At 43.0% G+C, this 20,780-nt stretch overlaps 1 protein-coding gene and 1 long non-coding RNA gene across 4 annotated transcripts; both read left to right on the forward strand.

Annotated features, from left to right (window-relative positions):
- Nucleotides 1-51: 51 nt before the first annotated feature.
- LOC311230624 lies at nucleotides 52-8,443 on the forward strand. Of its 2 annotated transcripts, none has more exons than XR_014619826.1 (4): nucleotides 52-267; nucleotides 934-1,069; nucleotides 6,213-6,311; nucleotides 8,095-8,443. It is a non-coding gene; the product is annotated as an uncharacterized lncRNA (long non-coding RNA). The 2 variants fall into 2 exon arrangements; XR_014619827.1 differs by having other exon boundaries at nucleotides 57-267; nucleotides 6,218-6,311.
- Nucleotides 8,444-10,334: 1,891 nt separating this feature from the next.
- On the forward strand, nucleotides 10,335-13,347 carry LOC311231191 (heat shock 70 kDa protein-like). Of its 2 annotated transcripts, none has more exons than XM_084317719.1 (2): nucleotides 10,335-10,458; nucleotides 11,268-13,347. In XM_084317719.1, the coding sequence occupies exon 2, from the start codon at nucleotides 11,291-11,293 to the stop codon at nucleotides 13,226-13,228; it is 1,938 nt and encodes a 645-aa protein (XP_084173845.1). In that variant the 5' UTR covers nucleotides 10,335-10,458; nucleotides 11,268-11,290; the 3' UTR covers nucleotides 13,229-13,347. The 2 variants fall into 2 exon arrangements, with proteins under 2 accessions (XP_084173845.1, XP_084173846.1); XM_084317720.1 differs by having other exon boundaries at nucleotides 10,355-10,462.
- The last annotated feature ends 7,433 nt before the right edge of the window (nucleotides 13,348-20,780 follow it).

Genomic DNA, 20,780 nt, shown 5'->3' on the forward strand with positions numbered 1-20,780 from the left:
AAGGAAATCTCTTCGCCGACTGACGAAAGCATCGCTGATTGGACCTCTTCTATGGATCCGCCATATTGGAATACATTCATTGCATGTATCGAGGTGTTTGGTCTCATCCCAAGATATAATAATAGGCGCAATTGAAAGTAATCAGATTGGAGAATATGGATAGCTCATAGAAATAGAACAATGTATGGGACAGCTCAAACTTTCGGCAGAGGACGCGTGGTAAATGTATTTATGAGACAGCGGTTCCTGCGTGGTCTCGTTTCTCTGGTAAATAACACAACGCACTTCTAATAAAATGTCTTTGACAGAAAAAAAAGGTGTTTGAATCCAAATAACTTGAGTTCATGTTGGTGATCAACGTGATAACATTTCAAATCCATGGAAACCAGTAACATTCTTGTTGTGGTCATCATTCTGCCTCTTTGACCCTTTTTGTGGCCGCCATCTTGGTCTATGATCGCGTTACTGTTTGTGTCTTGAAGCCCTATGCCGGGCATACATGATACATCTGTATAAGACACAAAAATATCAATCAATCTAACAGACCTTTTTGGTTTTCCTGGCAGCAATTTGGTTTAAATGAGACATTTTGGGAGTGGGGAGTCCATTTGGCTAGAAAATAGATGATTAAAGATTAGATTTACACTACATTTCTTTGCTCTGAAAGTTGTTCATATAAGACATGAATTACTTCAATATAATATATGATAGGCGTTATTGTTCATAGATCATTAAAATTCAATTGATTTACACTTTGCAAAAGACTTAACAAACATGTTCCACAGATTCCAATAAAACATACAATTGTTGAAAAGATACATGTGGCCCCTTTAAAATGTTTTAAATAAAATGGTCCTATCTGAATCAGGAAGTGTGTTTGTGACAGCATGTGTTTGTGCTTTGTCTTTGACCCTGATCTTGCCCGTCGACCAGCTAGGACAAACAGCCTAGGCGGCCGCTAAAACAACAACCTACTCTTCCTCCTCCCAAGCTTTGTGTTCTGGCCTTGGTGAAAAGGAAGGAAGGCAGGCGAGGCTGCTGCGGGCCAGGTGACCAGACAACACACAAGGTGCATCTGTAGTATGTGGACAAACAAAAATACTGAGACCAGACAACACACAATGTGCATCTGTAGTATGTGTGGACAAACTAAAAGACTGAGACCAGAGTCACCAGACAACACACAAGGTGTATAGCAGTAAGTGTGGACAGACTAGAGACTGAGACCGGACAACACACAATGTGCATCTGCAGTAAGTGTGGACAGACAATAGACCCAGACCAGACAACACACAAGGTAGGTACATCTGCAGTATGCATGGCCAGACCTTTGGACACTGGCCAGTGGCCACACGTATTGCAGGCGTGTCATGCTGTGCTGCTGTTGGTGGGAAGAGCATGAAGGAGTGGCGGCCATAGATTGAGGAAGCTACAGGGTGCGGTGCAGGGAGACACTACTCACAGGATTGTCTTATCGTTTTTATGTTAATAGTTCTATAGACCCTTGGTGTGGTGTAGAGCCATGTGTTTTTCAACAGTCATATTGAGTCATATGAGTGGTGACACACTAGTCACAAAGAATAATGTCTGAACATTTTCCACCTCAACATAAACAGCCTAAACAACTAATTGGATGAAATCAAACAATTATTCATTGATGGTAAGGCAAACATATTGTGCTTCTCAGAAACTAAGCTTGACGATTCTGTAAAAGATCCAGAGATAGAGTTTGAGAACTACTCAATAATCAGGAATGATAGGAACAAACATGGAGGTGGTGTCTGTATGTACATACATAAAGATACCAAATTCATTAACAGAACTGACCTGAATCATGAATCAATTGAAACTGTATGGGTTGAAATCCTGTTAGAAAGGGCGAAATCCCTACTAGTTGGCTCAATCTACAGACCGCCAGATCATAGTGGCTTTTATGATACACTTGATGGGTGTTTAGCTGGAGTTGAGGATGTAGACAAAATTCTTAATGGAGACTGGAACATGGATATGCAACGAAAAGATGCACCCATCTTCAAGTCATTCAGTAGGTTTTGTGATCTACACGGCCTCAGCCAGCTAATCACCCAACCCACACGTGTATGTGAATCAACTCAGATTACCATTGACCTCATTCTGACCTCTGACAAGTCCAAGATCTCCAATAAAGGGGTTATAGCATGCGGGTTAAGCGATCATTATATGATATTCTGTACCTGCAAAAAGCTAAAACAAAAGGCCGGCTGTCACAAAACAGTCACACCTAGAGACCTCAAAACCTACTCTAGCGAGGCCTTTAACCTAGAACTGGAGAGCCTGGACTGGTCAGAAGAGCTCAGTGGTACATTAGTTGAAGAAACATGGCTTGGTTTCAAAACCAAATTCTCAACAATATTAAACGACATGGCCCCCCTAAGAACCACCAGAGTAAAAAAATCGCACTGAGCCGTGGATGCACTCCGAAATATTGACCACTATGAAAACCAGAGACAAAAAATGCTCTGAGTTTCGTAAAAGTCAGTCAAAGCTTACCAAAAGCTTGAGCAGTGAACTCCAAGCCCACGTGACTGAACTCAAACTGCAAAGAAACAGACTAAGAAATGACGTAAACGCCATGATCAAAACTGCAAAAAAGAATTTCATCAATGACAAAACTGAGGAAAACAAAAATAAACCTGTGAACTTTGGAAATGACTCAATAATCAACTAGGCTGCAGTAAAAAAAACTTAAAACCAGATTTTCAAACATAAACATAAAGACGGACAACACGCTCATCACAGACGAGCTGGATGTGGCCAATTACTTAAAAAATTTCTTCACAAACATAGCCACAACACTGGTAAATAAACTACCCTCCCACTCAGGGCATTTTGGGGTAGAACACATCATAGCCTACTACAATAACCTAGGGGTCAGCAAAGACGATTTCAAACTAGAAATGGTAACAACAGCTGAGGTACTCAAAAAACTGAGCACCCTCCAACCTAACAAGGCCACTGGCCATGACAATATCCCCTCCAAATTCCTCAGAGACTCAGCAGCCGCCATCACCCCAGTCATCACACACATAATAAACCTCTCCATAAAACAGGGACACGTACCCAAAGACTTCAAAATTAGTAACCCCCCTGCACAAAAAGGGAAGCAAATTTGACCCAGGCAACTACCGTCCTGTTTCTATTCTTACCTCCATATCGAAAGTCATGGAAAAAATAGTATATGAACAGGTTGAAAAGTACCTTGCGTAAAAAAATCTAATCTACGAATTCCAATTTGGCTTCAGAACACCCCACTCCACTGACACATGCCTTCTCTATTTGAACGACCACATTTGATTTGATTTGATTTGAAGTCTTTATTTCGAACATGCAATGAACATCAAACAAGAGGTGGACGCAGGCAAATACTGCGGCATGGTCATGCTGGACCTACAAAAGGCCTTCGACACTGTCAATCACTCCATTCTGATTGACAAGCTAAAAGCAATTGGTTTTGATAGTCTGAGCTGGATGCAATGGAAGGGAGAGAACAGATGGTGGAGGTAAACGGTAACCTATCCCCCCCCTCCCAGTGAGCTGTGGTGTTCCACAAGGAAGCATACTAGGACCGCTACTGTTCCTAATTTATGCAAATGACATGTCGTCAGCTTGTGACTGCAACTTGTTCCTGTTCGCGGATGTCTCAGCCCTGCTGGTCTCTGACAAGAACAAGTTACAGGTTGAAAAAACCCTCAGCTCAGAACTAGGCAGAATCTGCACCTGGCTCGCTGATGACAAACTATCATTACACCTGGGTAAAACAGAGTCCATTCTCTTCGGTTCAAATAACAAACTCAGCAATACTGACGGCTTCTCAGTTACAGTGGGTGACAATATTGTCACAAGGAAAGATGAAATAACATACCTAGGTGCCATCCTAGAGGCAAATCTTTCCTGTGACAAAATGGCATCCAATGTAATCAAAAAAGTCAACCAACAAACTAGATTATAAGATAAGATAAGATAAGATATTCCTTTATTGATCCCCTTGGGGAAATTCAGGCATCATAGCAGCATGGGGGGGAGGGGGGGAGGGGTACAGGTAGTAAAACAACACAGTATACAGGTAGTAAAAGACAACACAGGCAGTGTAAACAATTTGATCAATATGGTCAATATAATTTACTATCTGACTAGCTGAGGAATATTCACATTATTCACAGTGTCACATGAGGTGCAGTATGCAAGAGGTAGTGTTATAATAATTTACTATCTACTGAGTATACATTAATCAAAGTACCAGGGTAGTCTACTTTGTCCCCCTTGGGTTCCTATAAGTCCCAGGTCAATGTCTGGTAGCAGTCGCTGTCGCTGCCCCCTGTTGTGGGGCCTGGAGGCTGCTAGTCGCTGCCCACTGTTGTGGAGCCTGATGGCCGCTGGTATGAAGGACTGTCCGAGGCGGTTAGTTGAGTGTCGGGGGGGGGGATGAGTCTGTGGCTGAACGAGCTTCTCATCTTGACTAGCTCGTCGTAGAGGGGGTGGTAGGGGTTGTTTATGGTGGTAGGTTATTGTACCGGATCTCCTCTCTGGTAAACAAGAATTCCCTGAAGACTCTGGCAGGAGCACTCATTCAAGAGTACTACGACTATGCTTGCACCTCATGGTACCAAAGCACCTCAAAGGCTCTAAAAACAAAATTACAAACAACATCACAAAACAAACTGGTCAGACTACTGCTTGACCTTACTCCTAGAACCCACCTCACCCCTGCCCACTTTGATAACCTAGGATGGCTTAGAGTAGACGACAGAGTACAGCAACTTGCAATGGGCCTGGTCTACAAGATACACTACACCACTAAGGTACCCATGTACATATCAACATACTTCCCAAAGGTCAGTGAATACCACGACCACAACACCAGAGGGAGCTCCACAAATCATGTTAAACCCAGATTCGGCTCAAACAAGGGACTAAACACGTTTAGCAATTATGCCACATCAATGTGGAACGCCCTACCCAAAGCTGTAAAGGAATGTGAATCACTACCCACTGGGCCACTTTGAAAACCACTCTCAAAGAACACCTACGTCAGACTGCAATTCGAAACTGGCCCCTGTAAATGTCCTAACCCAACCCCCTCCAATGTACAGTAAATGACCTAACCCTAGAATACACGAGACCCTCCTCTTGGAACCAAGTATGGTTTCGTCGATATTCCAATGTACAGTTTTGCTTGTGCAGTTGTACAGTTTCCCCCACCTCGCCTACCCAACCCCCCCACCCCACCCACCCAACCACCTCCAATGTACAGTTCCCCACCCCACCTACCCAACCTCCTCCAATGTACAGTTTCTACGTCAAATGTATATACTCTCTTTTTTACTCTTTTTGTATCACAAACAGTACTGTATTTGCAAATCTGGTATGTCATAAATGTATAGATGTAGCAGTACTGTCTATCTGTATGTCGTGTATGTCATATATGTTATGATGAATTGAAAATGGGGGACCCTGATGTAAACAAGACGAAAGTCTTTCTCTGGTCTGCATCCCCTAAACCATTCTGCAATCTGTTAATAACGTTTTCAATCAATCAATCAGCCTTTAATATAAGATATGATGCTTTATCGTCCATTAAGACATTAATTACTATAAGATATGATGCTTTATTATTCATGAATACATTAGTTACTTTAATATAAGATATTATGCTTTATTGATCATGGAATTATATTTTAGAATTATAAAAATCATGGGGCTCAGATGTGTTTTCGTTATATAGTACTGAGTCACACTTTAACCCTTTCACTGCCTCACTACCAAACGGCAAACGGTTAACCCTTTCACTGCGACAATACAGAATGTTAACCCTTTCACTGCCACATGACAGCATGTTAACCCTTTCACTATCACACTACAGAAGGTTAACCCTTTACTGTCTGTAGTGTGATAGTAAAGGGTTAACCTTCTGTAGTGTGTTAGTGAAAGGGTTAAACCCAAGAAACCCTGTGAAATTAATGTTCACTTCCAATGGAAACAAATCATGGTGGAATAACTGGCTTTTGAGAAACTGAAATTTAACAGAAAATATAATATTCCTTGAAAATTATTGAGAGTATGTATAGGTAACAACTCATGTGAACTCAACACCATAGCCTCCATCATAACCTACTATCTGTGTCTTCCCTACCCCTGTTTTTTCCCTGTCTACTCTGTCCTTGTTTGTGTGTCAGCTCAGGTGAGCAGCTTCCTGCAGACCATATTATGGGCAGCTTCCTGGTAATCGGCTCATTCCACTCACCTGCTCAGCAACCACACCTCACGTTTTCAAGGTTCAAGTTTGTTTATTATTTGTCACATATAAAATGCATGTACTTTACGGTGAAATGCTTGGTAAGTAAAATCTAAGTACAATGAGTAAACAATGAGGTACAAAACTTTAAGGTAATGTGCAAATGAGGTATGAATGTAGTGCAAGTCTCTAATAAATAGATAGATATAATGTAATGTTAAAGTGTCTAAAGTGAGTGTTAAGGTGAGTGTGTGCATGTGGATGTGTGTGCAATGAGTGTAGATGATGGGTTGTTACATAGTCATTGAGCATCCTGATGGCCTGGGGATAGAAGCTCCTTCTGAGTCTCTCTGTACTGGCCATGAGACGCCGGTAGCGCTTGCCTGACCACAGCAGTTCAAAGAGGCAGTTGTTTGGGTGACTAGAGTCTTTGGTTATTCTCTTAGCCTTGGCCCTGCAACGCTTGTTATAAATGTCCTGGAGAGTGGGAAGCCCACCCCCGATTGTGTGTTCGGCTGAACGGGCCACTCTCTGTAGTCTGCTGCGGTCGTGTGCGGTGCTATTCCCAAACCAGGAGGCGATGTTACCAGTCAGGATGCTCTCTATTGTGCATGAGTAGAAGTTCTTAAGGATCTTCTGACTCACTTTGAACTTCCTTAGGTGCCTAGGGAAGTAGAGGCGCTGCCGTGCCTTCTTCACTACACTGTCAATGTCTGTAGTCCATGTCAAGTCCTCAGATATGTGGACTCCGAGGTACTTAAAGCTGTTCACTCTCTCGACCGGTCCCCCGTCGATGCTGAGGGGGCTGTAGTCCCTGGCCCCTGACCTCCTAAAGTTCACAATCATCTCTTTAGTTTTGCTGACGTTCAGGCTGTTCTCCCGGCACCACAGCGCCAGGTTCTCTACCTCTCCCAGGTAAGCCCTCTCGTCGTTTGCAGAGATCAGGCCCACCACAACTGTGTCGTCAGCAAACTTGATGATTGTGTTGCTGTTTTTCTGTGCCACACAGTCATGTGTGTACAGCGAGTAGAGGAGGGGGCTCAGAAGAACACAGCCCTGGGGGGCACCTGTGTTGAGAGTGATGGATGAGGAGGTGCAGTTGCCTGCTCTCACCACCTTGGGTCTTCCTGTCAGGAAGTCCAAGACCCACTGGCAGAGGTTGTAGTTCAAGCCCAGGTCTCTGAGCTTGACTACGAGCTTGGAGGGGACTATGGTATTGAATGCTGAGCTGTATGCAATGAATAGCATTCTCACATAGTTCCCCTGCCTCTTGTCCAGGTGTGATGCTGCTGTGTGCAGCACACAGGCTATGGCATCCTCCGTGGACCTGTTGGGGTGATATGCAAATTGCAGGGGGTCCAAGGTGTTGGGGAGGGAGGAACAGATGTAGCCCTTCACTAGCTTCTCAAAGCACTTCATGGCTATGGAGGTGAGGCTACAGGGCGATAGTCGTTGAGGCAAGCGGTGTGGATTTTTTGGGTACAGGGACAATAGTGGACTTTTTCAGACAGGTGGGGATGACAGACTGTTCTAAGGACAGGTTGAATATGTCAGTGAATACCGGTGCCAGTTGGTCAGCACAGACTTTTAGGACACGACCGGGGATGCCATCCGGTCCTGCTGCCTTCCTGGTATTCACTTTCTTAAAGGTCCTCCTCACCTCACCACCTGCCTGCCATCTACTCATCAGCCCTGCAGTATATCTACCCCGGTTCTATAGTTACTCTTCGTCAGATCATTAACTCAGCTACTTGGTAGTGACATTCAGGTCTCTCTTTCAGAAATTATCCCTCTAAAGTTTTCTGTGTTTCTTTTTGCCTCAGGATCACCATTGCCTGCCTGCTTGCCTGCCTTCATTGCAACAACCTCCTCACCTCCAACATTCCCCCGCTCTCTTGACACTTGTGTTTACTTGACTTCTTGACTTTCTATTTTTTACTTATTATACTTATTTATACTATATTATTATTATCTAGCACACTCTCAGGAGTGAAACAGTAAGAAACATTTCATGCAAAGTATTCTGTTTTTTTTTTTTTTTTTTTTTAACACACATATAAACAAACATGACAACACACGATAAGATACACAAGCATTAATATACAGTGTATATCCAACGAAATTCTGTATTTCTGTATGACAAATAATAAAGAAACTTGAACTCTTTAATAAATCTCCCTTATATTACTACAGTGTCCGCCTGCATTTTGGGTCCCCCAGTCCTGGTCCTGACATAGCCTCCATAGGATTGAATGAATGACTTCAGCTTCATGAAGATAGAGAAATGCATCCTTCCTGTGGCTCCTGATTCAAAAGCATAGTGGCACATAGACAGTGACAGGACTGTGTGTCTGTTTCTCTCTCACAGACAGCAGTTATGTAATGTTTCTTTTCATAAATCATGACCCGGTTACTCAAGATAATCGACATTTTCTACTAAAGTACACCCTTATAATTAGGGATGTCCGATATTATCGGCCTACCGATATTATCGGCCGATATCGGCATTAAAATGTGATATCGGTTGATATCGGTATCGGAAATTAAGAGTTGGACAATATCGGTATCGGTAAAAAAGCCAATATCGAGCATCCCTACTTATAATGTATGGCGAGTATACTTTGGTAAAGAAATTGAAACATTAAACTGCCCAAAATAAGGTCTGTGTATTATCCCAAGTAACTGGGTCAAGATTTGATTTGCTTTTGAGTTTTTAAAATAAATTTTTGGTGCTTTGAGTGCAACAAACCAAGTGCCATTCAGCTTCATTGTATTGGAGTTGAATGGCAAAAATTGCAGCACATTTTTCAGTGCTTTGATGTTGCAGATTTATAAACAGTAGGAATATTTATTTAAACAAACGGGTAGATCCTGATGTACATCTGAGAACAGTGCTACAGTATACAGTGTTAGATTCTTTGAGAAGGTCACCGCACTCAGGACTGATAAATGTGCTAAGGTGCCAGAAGACCAAAGGACAGTATCAAAGAAGAATGTTCTGCACACTTAGTTCCATGCTAGTTTCATTAATTAAACAAAGGCCAAGCTATAGACTATTAAAATTAATATTTTGTTTGAACAAGCAGGTACTGTACACCTATCAATGTTAGTGTATTAAAGGGTAAGGATAGAGGCCCTGCTGCTAGCCTACTGGCAGTCAGATATTCTCTCCAGAGTAGCAGGGTGGGGATGTGGGGCAAAGATGGGAGAGAGAGATGCACTGCAGCCACTACATCTTGAGTCAAACTTTGAGTTCCCTCCTTCCTCATTTTTGCCATTATGGTCAGTAGTGGTATCCAGTCAGTCAGTCAGTCAGTTGCTTTGTGGCATTGTCCTCTTCTTATCCTCCTCTGTGCTTGGTACACTTCCTGGACATGATTAGCTGTTTCTATGCAAGATAGAAAGGGGGGGGGGGGTATACAGTCATAAAGGTACACTGGTTAACTGTTGCTTTGGGGCAAGGTCTAGAATAAGTAGCTACATTTGTCAGTGTCAAGGAGCAACTGATTTCTATGTATTCTCCGTTCCTATCTGCTGTATGTCCCCATCATTAAACAAAAAATATTTTCAATGTGGTTTTATTCAGAAATAACACACCAAATGGTTGTTTTTACAGTTTCTCGTTGGAGAATGGCATTGGAAAATAGATTGGACGTTTAATACAGTTCCGTTTTTTTTACTTGGCAAAGTATAGTCCTTTATACAGTACAGTATTTGGGCAGATATTTAATGTGGTTTTGTTAAGAGAGAAGAATGCGTTTAAATGCGCTTTTTTGTTTTTTTTAATGTAAATTGAACATATTGGACACTTCATACACAGCTGATCCTACACTTTCTCGGTTCGTCTAGATTCAACGCATTGAGGCGGTGAAAGATGTCGGCTAGATATGCCAGCCATTCATTATCAGGCAGCACGTTGCCAATGCGCGACCCCACTTTGGGTCGCGACCCGTAATTTGCGAACCGCTAGTCCAGAATGTTCTATGCCTACGTGGGTTTGCGCGTCATCACATCGGAAATGACTCAGGCCACTGTGATTGGATAGTGTGGTGCGAGAACATTCGAGAAATAACCAGAAACCACGAGGTTATATATAATAGCCGGCTCCGGGAAATTCCAGTCTTGACACGCGCTGAGAAGAGCAGAGCAAAGACGACGTTTCTTCTCCTTTTCACCTTTCTACTACAGTAAGTAAGCTACCCTTTACTATGAATAATTGTATCTGGAACTGCAGTTTGCTCCTGTTGATTTTGTCTGTAGCCTCTAACAACCGAACCTATTCGTGGATTAAGGACTAAATCGAATTTATGAGTAGCGAAAGACTAATGAAAATTGCGACTATTTTATGTCCTTTGTCTACCTAGTTCGTTGCTTTTGGAGAGAAAAAAAACCATTTGGGTGATTTTGTTGCGTAGTTACATTATTATTACAAATGTAGTATTTTATTCTTGACCAAAACGCAGTTCGTTATTACGTCATTTTGTTCGTCATTACGATGTAGAGCTGTAGTCACGGGGGGGTCGCGCATTGCAACGTGCTGATAATGAATGGCTGGCAGCATATCTAGCCGACATCTTTGACCGCCTGTATAATTACCGGAGAATACAGGGATGACCAATAGAAGGCTATTAGTTTGTTCATTTACATTAAAACAACTTTATTGTTCCTGGGGGGAAATACCATTGAAAGTGCATGGGACATTTGAAAATATTGATGAGAACAACAAAGATAACTACTAAAATTACACGACAACGAGAGAAAAAGACAATAGAATCAAATGTAATCGGAATACAAATGACTGGCGAGGGAAAAGCTACGTGTCCTAGCAGTTCAGTTCACATGACTGTTATACATTATACAGATGTCTACAGACATCACCAGATAAATGTAAAATAAAATATGTCCCTATTTCTATTCATCAAACATTTATGCTCTTAACAGGATTATGTAATGACCAACTGTGTATCAGGTTTTAATCCTCGCCCTTTATTTCTAGGCACCAAACTGTGAACAACCAAGATGTCTGCAGCTAAAGGTGTGGCTATTGGTATTGACCTGGGCACCACCTACTCCTGCGTGGGAGTTTTCCAGCATGGAAAAGTAGAAATAATTGCCAACGACCAGGGCAACAGGACGACCCCCAGCTATGTGGCCTTTACAGACACTGAGAGGCTCATTGGAGATGCGGCCAAAAACCAGGTGGCCATGAACCCCATCAACACTGTGTTTGATGCCAAGCGACTGATTGGCCGAAAGATTGATGACCCTGTGGTGCAGTCCGACATGAAGCATTGGCCCTTTAAGGTGGTGAGTGATGGAGGAAAGCCCAAAGTTGAGGTGGAATACAAGGGGGAGAACAAATCCTTCTACCCTGAGGAGATCTCTTCCATGGTCCTGGTAAAGATGAAAGAGATTGCGGAGGCCTACCTTGGGCAGAAGGTGTCCAAAGCGGTCGTCACGGTTCCAGCTTACTTCAACGACTCCCAGAGGCAGGCCACTAAGGACGCCGGTGTAATTGCAGGGCTGAATGTACTGAGAATAATCAATGAGCCAACAGCAGCTGCCATCGCTTATGGTATGGACAAAGGCAATTCAGGAGAACGCAATGTCCTGATATTTGACCTGGGCGGGGGGACATTTGATGTGTCCATTCTGACGATTGAGGACGGTATCTTTGAGGTGAAGGCCACAGCTGGAGACACCCACCTGGGTGGAGAGGACTTTGACAACCGCATGGTCAACCACTTTGTGGAGGAGTTTAAGAGGAAAAACAAGAAGGACATCAGCCAAAACAAGAGAGCCTTGAGAAGGCTGCGCACAGCTTGTGAGAGGGCCAAGAGGACCTTGTCCTCCAGCACCCAGGCCAGCATTGAGATTGATTCTCTGTTTGAGGGCATGGACTTCTACACTTCCATCACTAGGGCTCGCTTTGAGGAGATGTGCTCTGACCTCTTCAGGGGAACATTAGAACCAGTGGAGAAATCTCTGAGGGATGCCAAGATGGACAAGGCACAGATCCATGACATTGTACTGGTTGGAGGCTCAACCCGAATTCCCAAAGTCCAGAAACTCCTGCAGGATCTATTCCACAGCAGGGAGCTGAACAAGAGCATCAACCCAGATGAAGCGGTGGCCTATGGTGCTGCCGTCCAGGCTGCTATTCTCACCGGCGACACCTCTGCCAACGTCCAGGACCTGCTGCTGCTGGACGTGGCTCCTCTGTCTCTCGGTATTGAGACCGCTGGAGGAGTCATGACGGCCCTCATTAAGCGCAACACGACCATCCCCACTAAACAAACCCAGACCTTCACCACCTACTCTGACAACCAGCCCGGGGTTCTAATCCAGGTGTGCGAAGGGGAAAGAGCCATGACCAAGGACAACAATGTGCTGGGCAAGTTTGAGCTCTCAGGAATCCCACCCGCTCCGAGAGGGGTTCCTCAGATTGAGGTCACCTTTGACATCGACGCCAATGGCATTTTGAACGTGTCTGCGGCGGACAAGAGCACCGGCAAAGAAAACAAAATCACCATCACCAACGATAAGGGCAGGCTCAGCAAAGAAGAGATTGAGAGGATGGTGCAGGATGCAGACAAATACAAAGCCGAGGATGAGTCGCAGAGAGAGAAGATCGCCGGCAAGAACTCTGTGGAATCCTACGCCTTCAACATGAAGAGCAGCGTGGAGGATGAGAACATGAAGGGGAAAATCAGTGAGGAGGACCAGAAGACGGTTATTGACAAGTGTGATCAGGCCATAGCCTGGCTGGAGAGCAACCAGTTGGCTGAAAAAGAGGAGTACCAACATCAACTGAAAGAGCTGGAGAAAGTGTGCAACCCCATCATCACCAAGTTGTATCAGGGAGGAATGCCTGCAGGGGGCTGTGGAGCTCAGGCACGAGCCAGCACAGCCAGCTCAGCCGACACCCAGGGACCAACCATTGAGGAGGTTGACTAAAGTGTAAATGAACTCGTATGAAAACTTGCCTATGATCCATGTCATTTATATTCTTGTACTTATTGTTTTAATACGTGCGTTGCTGGACATTTGCAATAAAATCATTCAGATTCCTGACATTTTTATTTCCGTGTTTTTATGTTCAAAACATATATCCCTCCTGTCATTGTAAGTGAAAGTACAGATGGGTGCAATTTCAGTGGCTTTTTCATCTCCCAATTTCCCTATTGACATCCATTAAGAACACATTTGTGCCCAAAGGATGAGCTCTCAATAAAGAAAGCTGAAACCTGTGCCCATTTTCAAAAAAAGAGTTTAAAAATTATATATGGTTTTGGAACTACAAACCATAATGAACAAAAGTCACTGAAATTGCATCTATCTGGTCATTTGGAGCCTTAGGTACTGGACAAAATAAAGTCAGCTGTGTTCGAGTATGCTGATGGAGTCCACTTTACACTTTTCAAAATATACTATACACTTTATTAAAGATGTACATTTTTTTGTACAATTACTTTTCGTCCCCTAAAATGGAACCATATATAAAAACTACAATTCCTACACATATAAGGATGTAAATATTGTCAGAATAAATGTTAAAGTCGCCACTTGAGCCTCAGTCTTTGTTTAATTTCAAATCAAATGCACAGACAAAAATACAACAAATGTTTCACTGATATTAAAGAAACACTGCAACATTATGGGAAATCCAGAATCTGACTAGAAAATTGATACCAATTTCCCATCTGCATTCAGTAGAAAGCTATCCAGCTGCAAGTTAGCCTAGTATAGCACAAATTAATGGAAGTTAATATGGATATTATAAGCTTGCAGTCGGGATATCTTTCTACTGAACACACAGAGAATATTGGTATCTATTTTCTATATTTGATTCGAATGTATTGTCATACAGCACAAGTACAGTACAATGAAAATAAGTTTGGCATCCAACCAATGTGCAAATGTAACAGTAAAGTGCAATAGTAATACAGAATGTACAGGTGATGGTATAAAATATATAAATTAGTACTACTGGGTGTAGTGCTAATCAGATGTATGTATATGTACATATACAACCAATATGTAGAGTGATACAGGCATAAAGACTGGTCGTAATACTGGCCAGCAGTGTAACTAGTAAGAGTATAAGGGATATTTAGATATAGTATCTACTATCTACAGATATGCAAAAGTATTATGTACAGACAGGTCTATAGATAGATATACACTAAGAATAAATATATATGTATATACTGTACAGCATTATTACATGCTATTATACAGTTATATGCCAGTGTATAAATAGGTATATAGGAGGATTATATGCAGGTATATTCAGACAGATATATATATATGTGTGGTAAATATAATGTATATATGCGGTGTATATATAGCACTGTTGTGCATGCTATCATACAGAGTGGGTATACTATTGTGGTGGGTAGTTAAGATTATTATGACGTAGGGCAGTTGTAGACCGTGAAAGTACTAGGTATAAATTGAGTAGGCAACAGAGTTCAGAGTCGTACAGTATGGGTAACAATAGGCAATGGAGTCAGAGTTCAGAGTTGTCTGACCCTGGAGAAGACGGTAAGCGCATTCGCCATAATTGTGCCAGGTCCCTGGCTTCAGGCAAGCCTACTTTGATCAATTAACTTAAGGCAAGGTTACTCTGATCATTTGACCCCACCCTGTGGATAAACCTGTGTAGTTCATGACACCGCTGACTAATGCACTGTAATCTGAAGAGTAGGGTGTAACTGCAGGTTGTGCAAGTGCCAAGCCGATAACGTGCCGGAAGAAGCCCCTGGTTGGTTGATTGATTGATTGAAAACTTTATTAACAGATTGCAGAATGGGTACAATACAGTACAGCTCAATACACACAATTGTTAAGTGGATGCAGACCAGAGAAAGACTTTCGTCTTGTTTACATCAGGGTCCCCAATTTTCAATTCATCATAACATATATGACATACAGATAGACAGTAGGCCTACTGCTACATCTATACATTTATGACATACCAGATTTACAAATAAATTGATTGATTGAAAACCTTTATTTATCCCCGAGGGGAGATTCAGATGTCCTTTACAGCATAACAGCAATTAAAAACAGCACTTTAAAAAAAACAGTTAATACATACACTTATTATTAGTATGTGTTAAAAACAAGATGGACAAGTACACAGGGATAAAATAGGACTAAAAATAGAGCTAAAAGTGGTGAAAAAGAAAAATAGTTAAATTAATTTGTTACAGTCCACAACCCAGCTCCTCCAGTCCACGGCAGTTGGCCCGTCCTGGCCGCGTCTATACTTTCTACAACGGAGCTCGGTTTCCGGGTTCCTCCGATTGGCCACGACGCCCACGTGACCTCCGCTAGCACGCCCCCTTCCTGCCGCGTGCCGCGCTCGCCAGCTTAAGCGCCAAGCTCCTGCCGCGCCGAGCTCTGTCATTGAAGTGGGTGGTGGCAGCATAACAGCGTTCAGCCTGATGTAATGCGCCGAGCTCTGTCATTGAAGTGGGTGGTGGCAGCATAATAGCGTTCAGCCTGATGTAAAGTAGCGAGCTCTGTCATTGAAGTGGGTGGTGGCAGCATAACAGCGTTCAGCCTGATGTAATGCGCCAAGCTCTGTCATTGAAGTGGGTGGTGGCAGCATAACAGCGTTCAGCCTGATGTAATGCGCCGAGCTCTGTCATTGAAGTGGGTGGTGGCAGCATAACAGCATTCAGCCTGATGTAATGCGCCGAGCTCTGTCATTGAAGTGGGTGGTGGCAGCATAACAGCGTTCAGCCTGATGTAATGCGCCGAGCTCTGTCATTGAAGTGGGTGGTGGCAGCATAACAGCGTTCAGCCTGATGTAATGTGCCGAGCTCTGTCATTGAAGTGGGTGGTGGCAGCTTAACAGCGTTCAGCCTGATGTAAAGTAGCGATTTTATTGGTTTGTCATGACAAACCAATTACATAATCCAACATATGTGTAAAGAAACATATTCCAGTTAACGGTATATATTTTTTAATAGTTTATGCATTCGCAAATATGAGAGCCTGTCATTGAAGTGGGTGGTGTTACCAACAGCCAGCGTTCACCCTGATGTAAAGTAGCGATTTCCATTTCATTGAGGAAGGCGGGAGCGCGGCGCGGCAGGAGCTTGGCGAGCGCAGCGCGCGGCAGGAAGGGGGCGTGCTAGCGGAGGTCACCCGGAAACCCAGAAACCCGGAAACCGAGCTCCGTTGTAGAAAGTATAGACGCGTCCTGGCCCTGCCTGGTTGTGGAGCCTGATTGCCACCGGCACAAAGGACTGCCCAAAGCGCTTTGTGGTATGTCGGGGGGGGATGAGTCTGTGGCTAAACGTGGACCGCATTGCGGTCAGCTCATCATAGAGGGGGTGGCAGGGGTTCTCGAGGATAGCATACAGCTTCCTCCTCGTCCTCCCCTCTGCCACCACCTCCAGACTGTCCAGGTCCGCTCCCACCACAGAGCTTGCTTTTTTGATCAGTTTGTTTATTTTGTCTGTGTTGGTGTTGCCCCCCCAGCATACCACAGCGAAGAAGAGGGCACCAGCAACCACAGACTGGTAGAACATCTGCAGCAGTTTGCTGCAGACATTAAAAGACCTGAGCCCTCTCAGGAAGAACAGTCTGCTCTGTCCCTTCCTGTAGAGGGCCTGGGTGTTGTCCGTCCAGTCCAGTTTGTTGTTCATGAGAACACCCAGGAATTTGTAGTTCTCCACCCTTTCCACCTCCACCCCTTGCATGATGATGGGAGTTGGGGGCTTTCTCCTGCTCCGCCGATGGTCCACCACCATCTCCTTCGTCTTGCTGATGTTGAGCTGTAGGTGGTTTTCCTTGCTCCACTCTGTGAGGCTCTCCACCACAGCTCTGTACTCCTCCTCGTTGTCGTTGGTGATGTATCCAACGATGGAGGAGTCATCAGAAAACTTTTGGAGATGGCAGTTCCCGGAGCTGAAGCGGAAGTCTGAGGTGTACAGGGTGAATAAAAAGTACTGTTTGTGTTACAAAAAGAGTAAAAAAGGAGAGTATATACATTTGACGTAGAAACTGTACATTGGAGGAGGTGGGTGGGGGGGGGGGGGGGCTGGCCAATGTCCCCTGTCTTGCTTTATTATATTACCTTGTATTATTATTGTTAGGGGAAAAGGGCATTTTTGCTAAATTGACAAGTACTCCTACAAGTGCATTGGCTTAAGCATGGCCAACATCATTGGACGAGCTAAAGCTCTTGTGCATCTACTGAAAACACTGGTGTCGACCGATTTCTTCTGTAGTTTATTATTGCATTTACATGTTGAAATAACTATCTCTTAGAGCAATACCATTTATGTTACCGAAAAGCTGTAGTTATGTAATACCATTAAATTTGAAACACATTTTACACATAGATACAACCCAGTATTGTGTCTCCCGTTATGACATAATTTTTACACAGAAATCCAAGATGGATGACCCAGTAGACTAGAGCAACATTTTAACTTTTAATGTCAAAACCAATTTTACCATGGTACTGCTGTACTTGAAACTGCAAGTAAAACTTTGTCTAGAGGCACTTCCTACTGTAAATGTTTTTAAAGGTATGCTACGATTAGCCCTTCATGAAACATGTAACTGTTTTACCTGATGCTATTGCTGATGTGATTATGCTCCTTGCCACTGCACAAATGGCCTTCTGTATTTACCGGTATATTTGAATTGTTTTTTGTTTAATGCCCTGTTTTACGTTGAAACTTGTTGTGTGCCGTGTTGGTCAGGACTCCCTGGAAGAAGAGATCTTGTATCTCAATGGGACATTCCTGGATAAATAAAGGATAAATAAAAAATTTAAAAATAAATAAACAAACTACCTTAATAAGGATCTCAGTAAAATAATTGATGAATGTATGATAAGATAACTAATTATACTTCAAAATACACTCTCTTTAGTGTTGTAACTTGAACAGGTTAAGAATGAAACCACAAACATGTCATGATCACTCTGAATCAGCATTCTGCCTCACTAGATTCTGAATCATCAGATTCCAATGAATCCCCCCTCCTCCTCTGTACATCATCATCACCATTCTCCTCTTCCTCATTTTCTTTAGCTGGCCCTGGTGCAGGTAGATGTGTTGGGAGAGCAGGTTGTGTGTGGCGGACAGGGCGACAGCGACCAGCTCCCAGCCATGTCCAAGTGGCGTTCTTCATTCATAGATAACATGTCATGTGAACTCGAAGAGCTCCTCTACCATCTCCTCCTCAAGGTCAAGGCTATCTCCCCACCGCGAGAGCAGCCGTCGTGCCACAGGGCTCTTCGCCACCTTGTCATATATCGACAACATACCCTGCCATAGAAGCCTGAGTTGTCATCAGAGAACATAATGTAGATTTCCATAGCTATGCGGATGATACACAACTGTACATATCTGCTGAACCAAATGATACAGCGATTAGCTCCATTACAGACTGCTTACTGGCAATAAATAAATGGATGAGTAAGAACTTCCTGAAACTAAACGAGAACAAAACTGAAATTCTAATTATCGGCTCCAAAACTAAAAAAGAAACATTAATAAAGAACCTGGGGGGACTAACCCCTTGGATCAAATCTGAGGTCACTAGTCTTGGGGTTATCATAGATTCAGAACTGAACTTCAATTCTCATATTAGCAAAGTGACGAAAACATCGTTCTTCCATCTCAGAAATATAGCAAAAGTACGACCATTTATTAATCAGAACGATGCTGAGAAGCTAATTCATGCATTCATATCTAGCCGGTTAGACTACTGTAATGCACTTTTCACAGGTCTCCCTAAGAAAACCACAGAGAGGCTTCAGCTAATCCAAAACTCTGCAGCCCGACTGCTAACTAGAACCAAAAGGAGAGAGCACATTAGTCCAGTCCTAGCCGCTTTACACTGGCTTCCTGTAACATTTAGAATTGACTTTAAGGTCCTTCTCCTTACATACAAAGCTCTAAATGGACAGGGACCTAGCTACATCGCCAACACTCTAATAAATTACACACCAGCAAGAACACTGCGATCATCAGCTGCTGGACTACTAGAGGCTCCCAGAAGCAGTCAAAAGAGGATCGGTAATGCAGCCTTTATCAACTATGCCCCAAAACTATGGAACAAACTACCCCAAAACATCAGGGAAGCCAACTCGCTAGACATCTTTAAAAGACAGCTTAAAACCTATCTCTTTGCTCAGGCATTTCACTGATAGATATCTGCTACCACCTAGTGGCAAGAGGAAACATCAGGGATATCCTGACACAACTTGTATTTATTCTTACCCTGCCTACTCTTTTACACTGCCTATCAAATTCATGTGTCGGTTATTGCACTTTTTACTTCTTACTGATGACTATTTTTAAACTGAATCATTTTAAACTATTCTTATTATTTGCTAGATCCAAATGTGAAACACTGATTATTTATGACTATTTTTAAACTGAATCATTTTATTCTTATTATTTGCTAGATCCAAATGTGAAACACTGTGATTATTTGTTCATGAATTACAGGAGTATTACTGAATAGAGAGCCTATTAGGATGCTAGATCCTAATGTGAAACACTGTGATTTGCCATATCTTGCTATGCTCGCTCATGCCTGTATTTTTTATGTCCGTTCTATTTTATAATTTTTTGACTATTTTTAAACTGAATCATTTTAAACTATTTTTACTATTTGTGTTACTGAAAACTGTAAGCGGAGAGCCTATTGGGATGCTAGATCCTAATGTGAAACACTGTGATTCTACCTGTCTATCTTTTTATGCTCGCTTATGCCTGTATTTTTTGCTGTTGTGAAGCACTTTGAACTGCAACCTCTGTATGAAAAGTGCTATACAAATAAAGTTATTATTATTATCACAGCCTGTAATACAGTGTAGCTCGCTGCACAATACAGTCTGCCATCTCATAACCACGCCATGGCAGAAGACAGTCTCCTGCTTTCTCTTGATACAGAGCATACTGTTAGTTGGTTGGGAAACTTACCAACTGGATTACTCGCTGGATCAGCTTTCCGAACCACATCAATGGCCGGAAGAAATCCTCCGGAGACTAGGACCAGACCCTTTGTTCCTTGATCCCAGGAAAAGACGTCGAGGAAAGAGGGCTGGGATCCGAAACAGGCTGAGATCCAGACGACACCGTACACCACTTCCCAGTATATTGCTAGCCAATGTACAATCAATAGACAATAAACTGGATGACTTCCGAGCAAGGATTCAATATCAAAGAGACGTTAGGGACTGCAACGTCCTCTGCTTCACCGAAACATGGCTAACACCGGAGGTTCCAGATCACGCGATTCAACCAGCGGATCACTTCTTTATCCATAGGAAGGATCGGACACAATCAGAGTCCGGTAAACAACGTGGGGGAGGTATTGCCTTCATGTTTAACAAAAATTGGAGTGATCCAACGAATGTGAAGGAATTATCCAACCACTGCTCCCCAGAACTGGAATATATAACCATCAAGTGTCGTCCTTTCTTCCTCCCGAGGGAGTTAACGGCGATCGTCCTGGTCGGAGTGTA

The sequence above is a fragment of the Notolepis coatsorum genome, assembly GCF_963971535.1.
Source record: "Notolepis coatsorum genome assembly, chromosome: 6".
Classification (NCBI taxonomy): Eukaryota; Metazoa; Chordata; class Actinopteri; order Aulopiformes; family Paralepididae; genus Notolepis; species Notolepis coatsorum.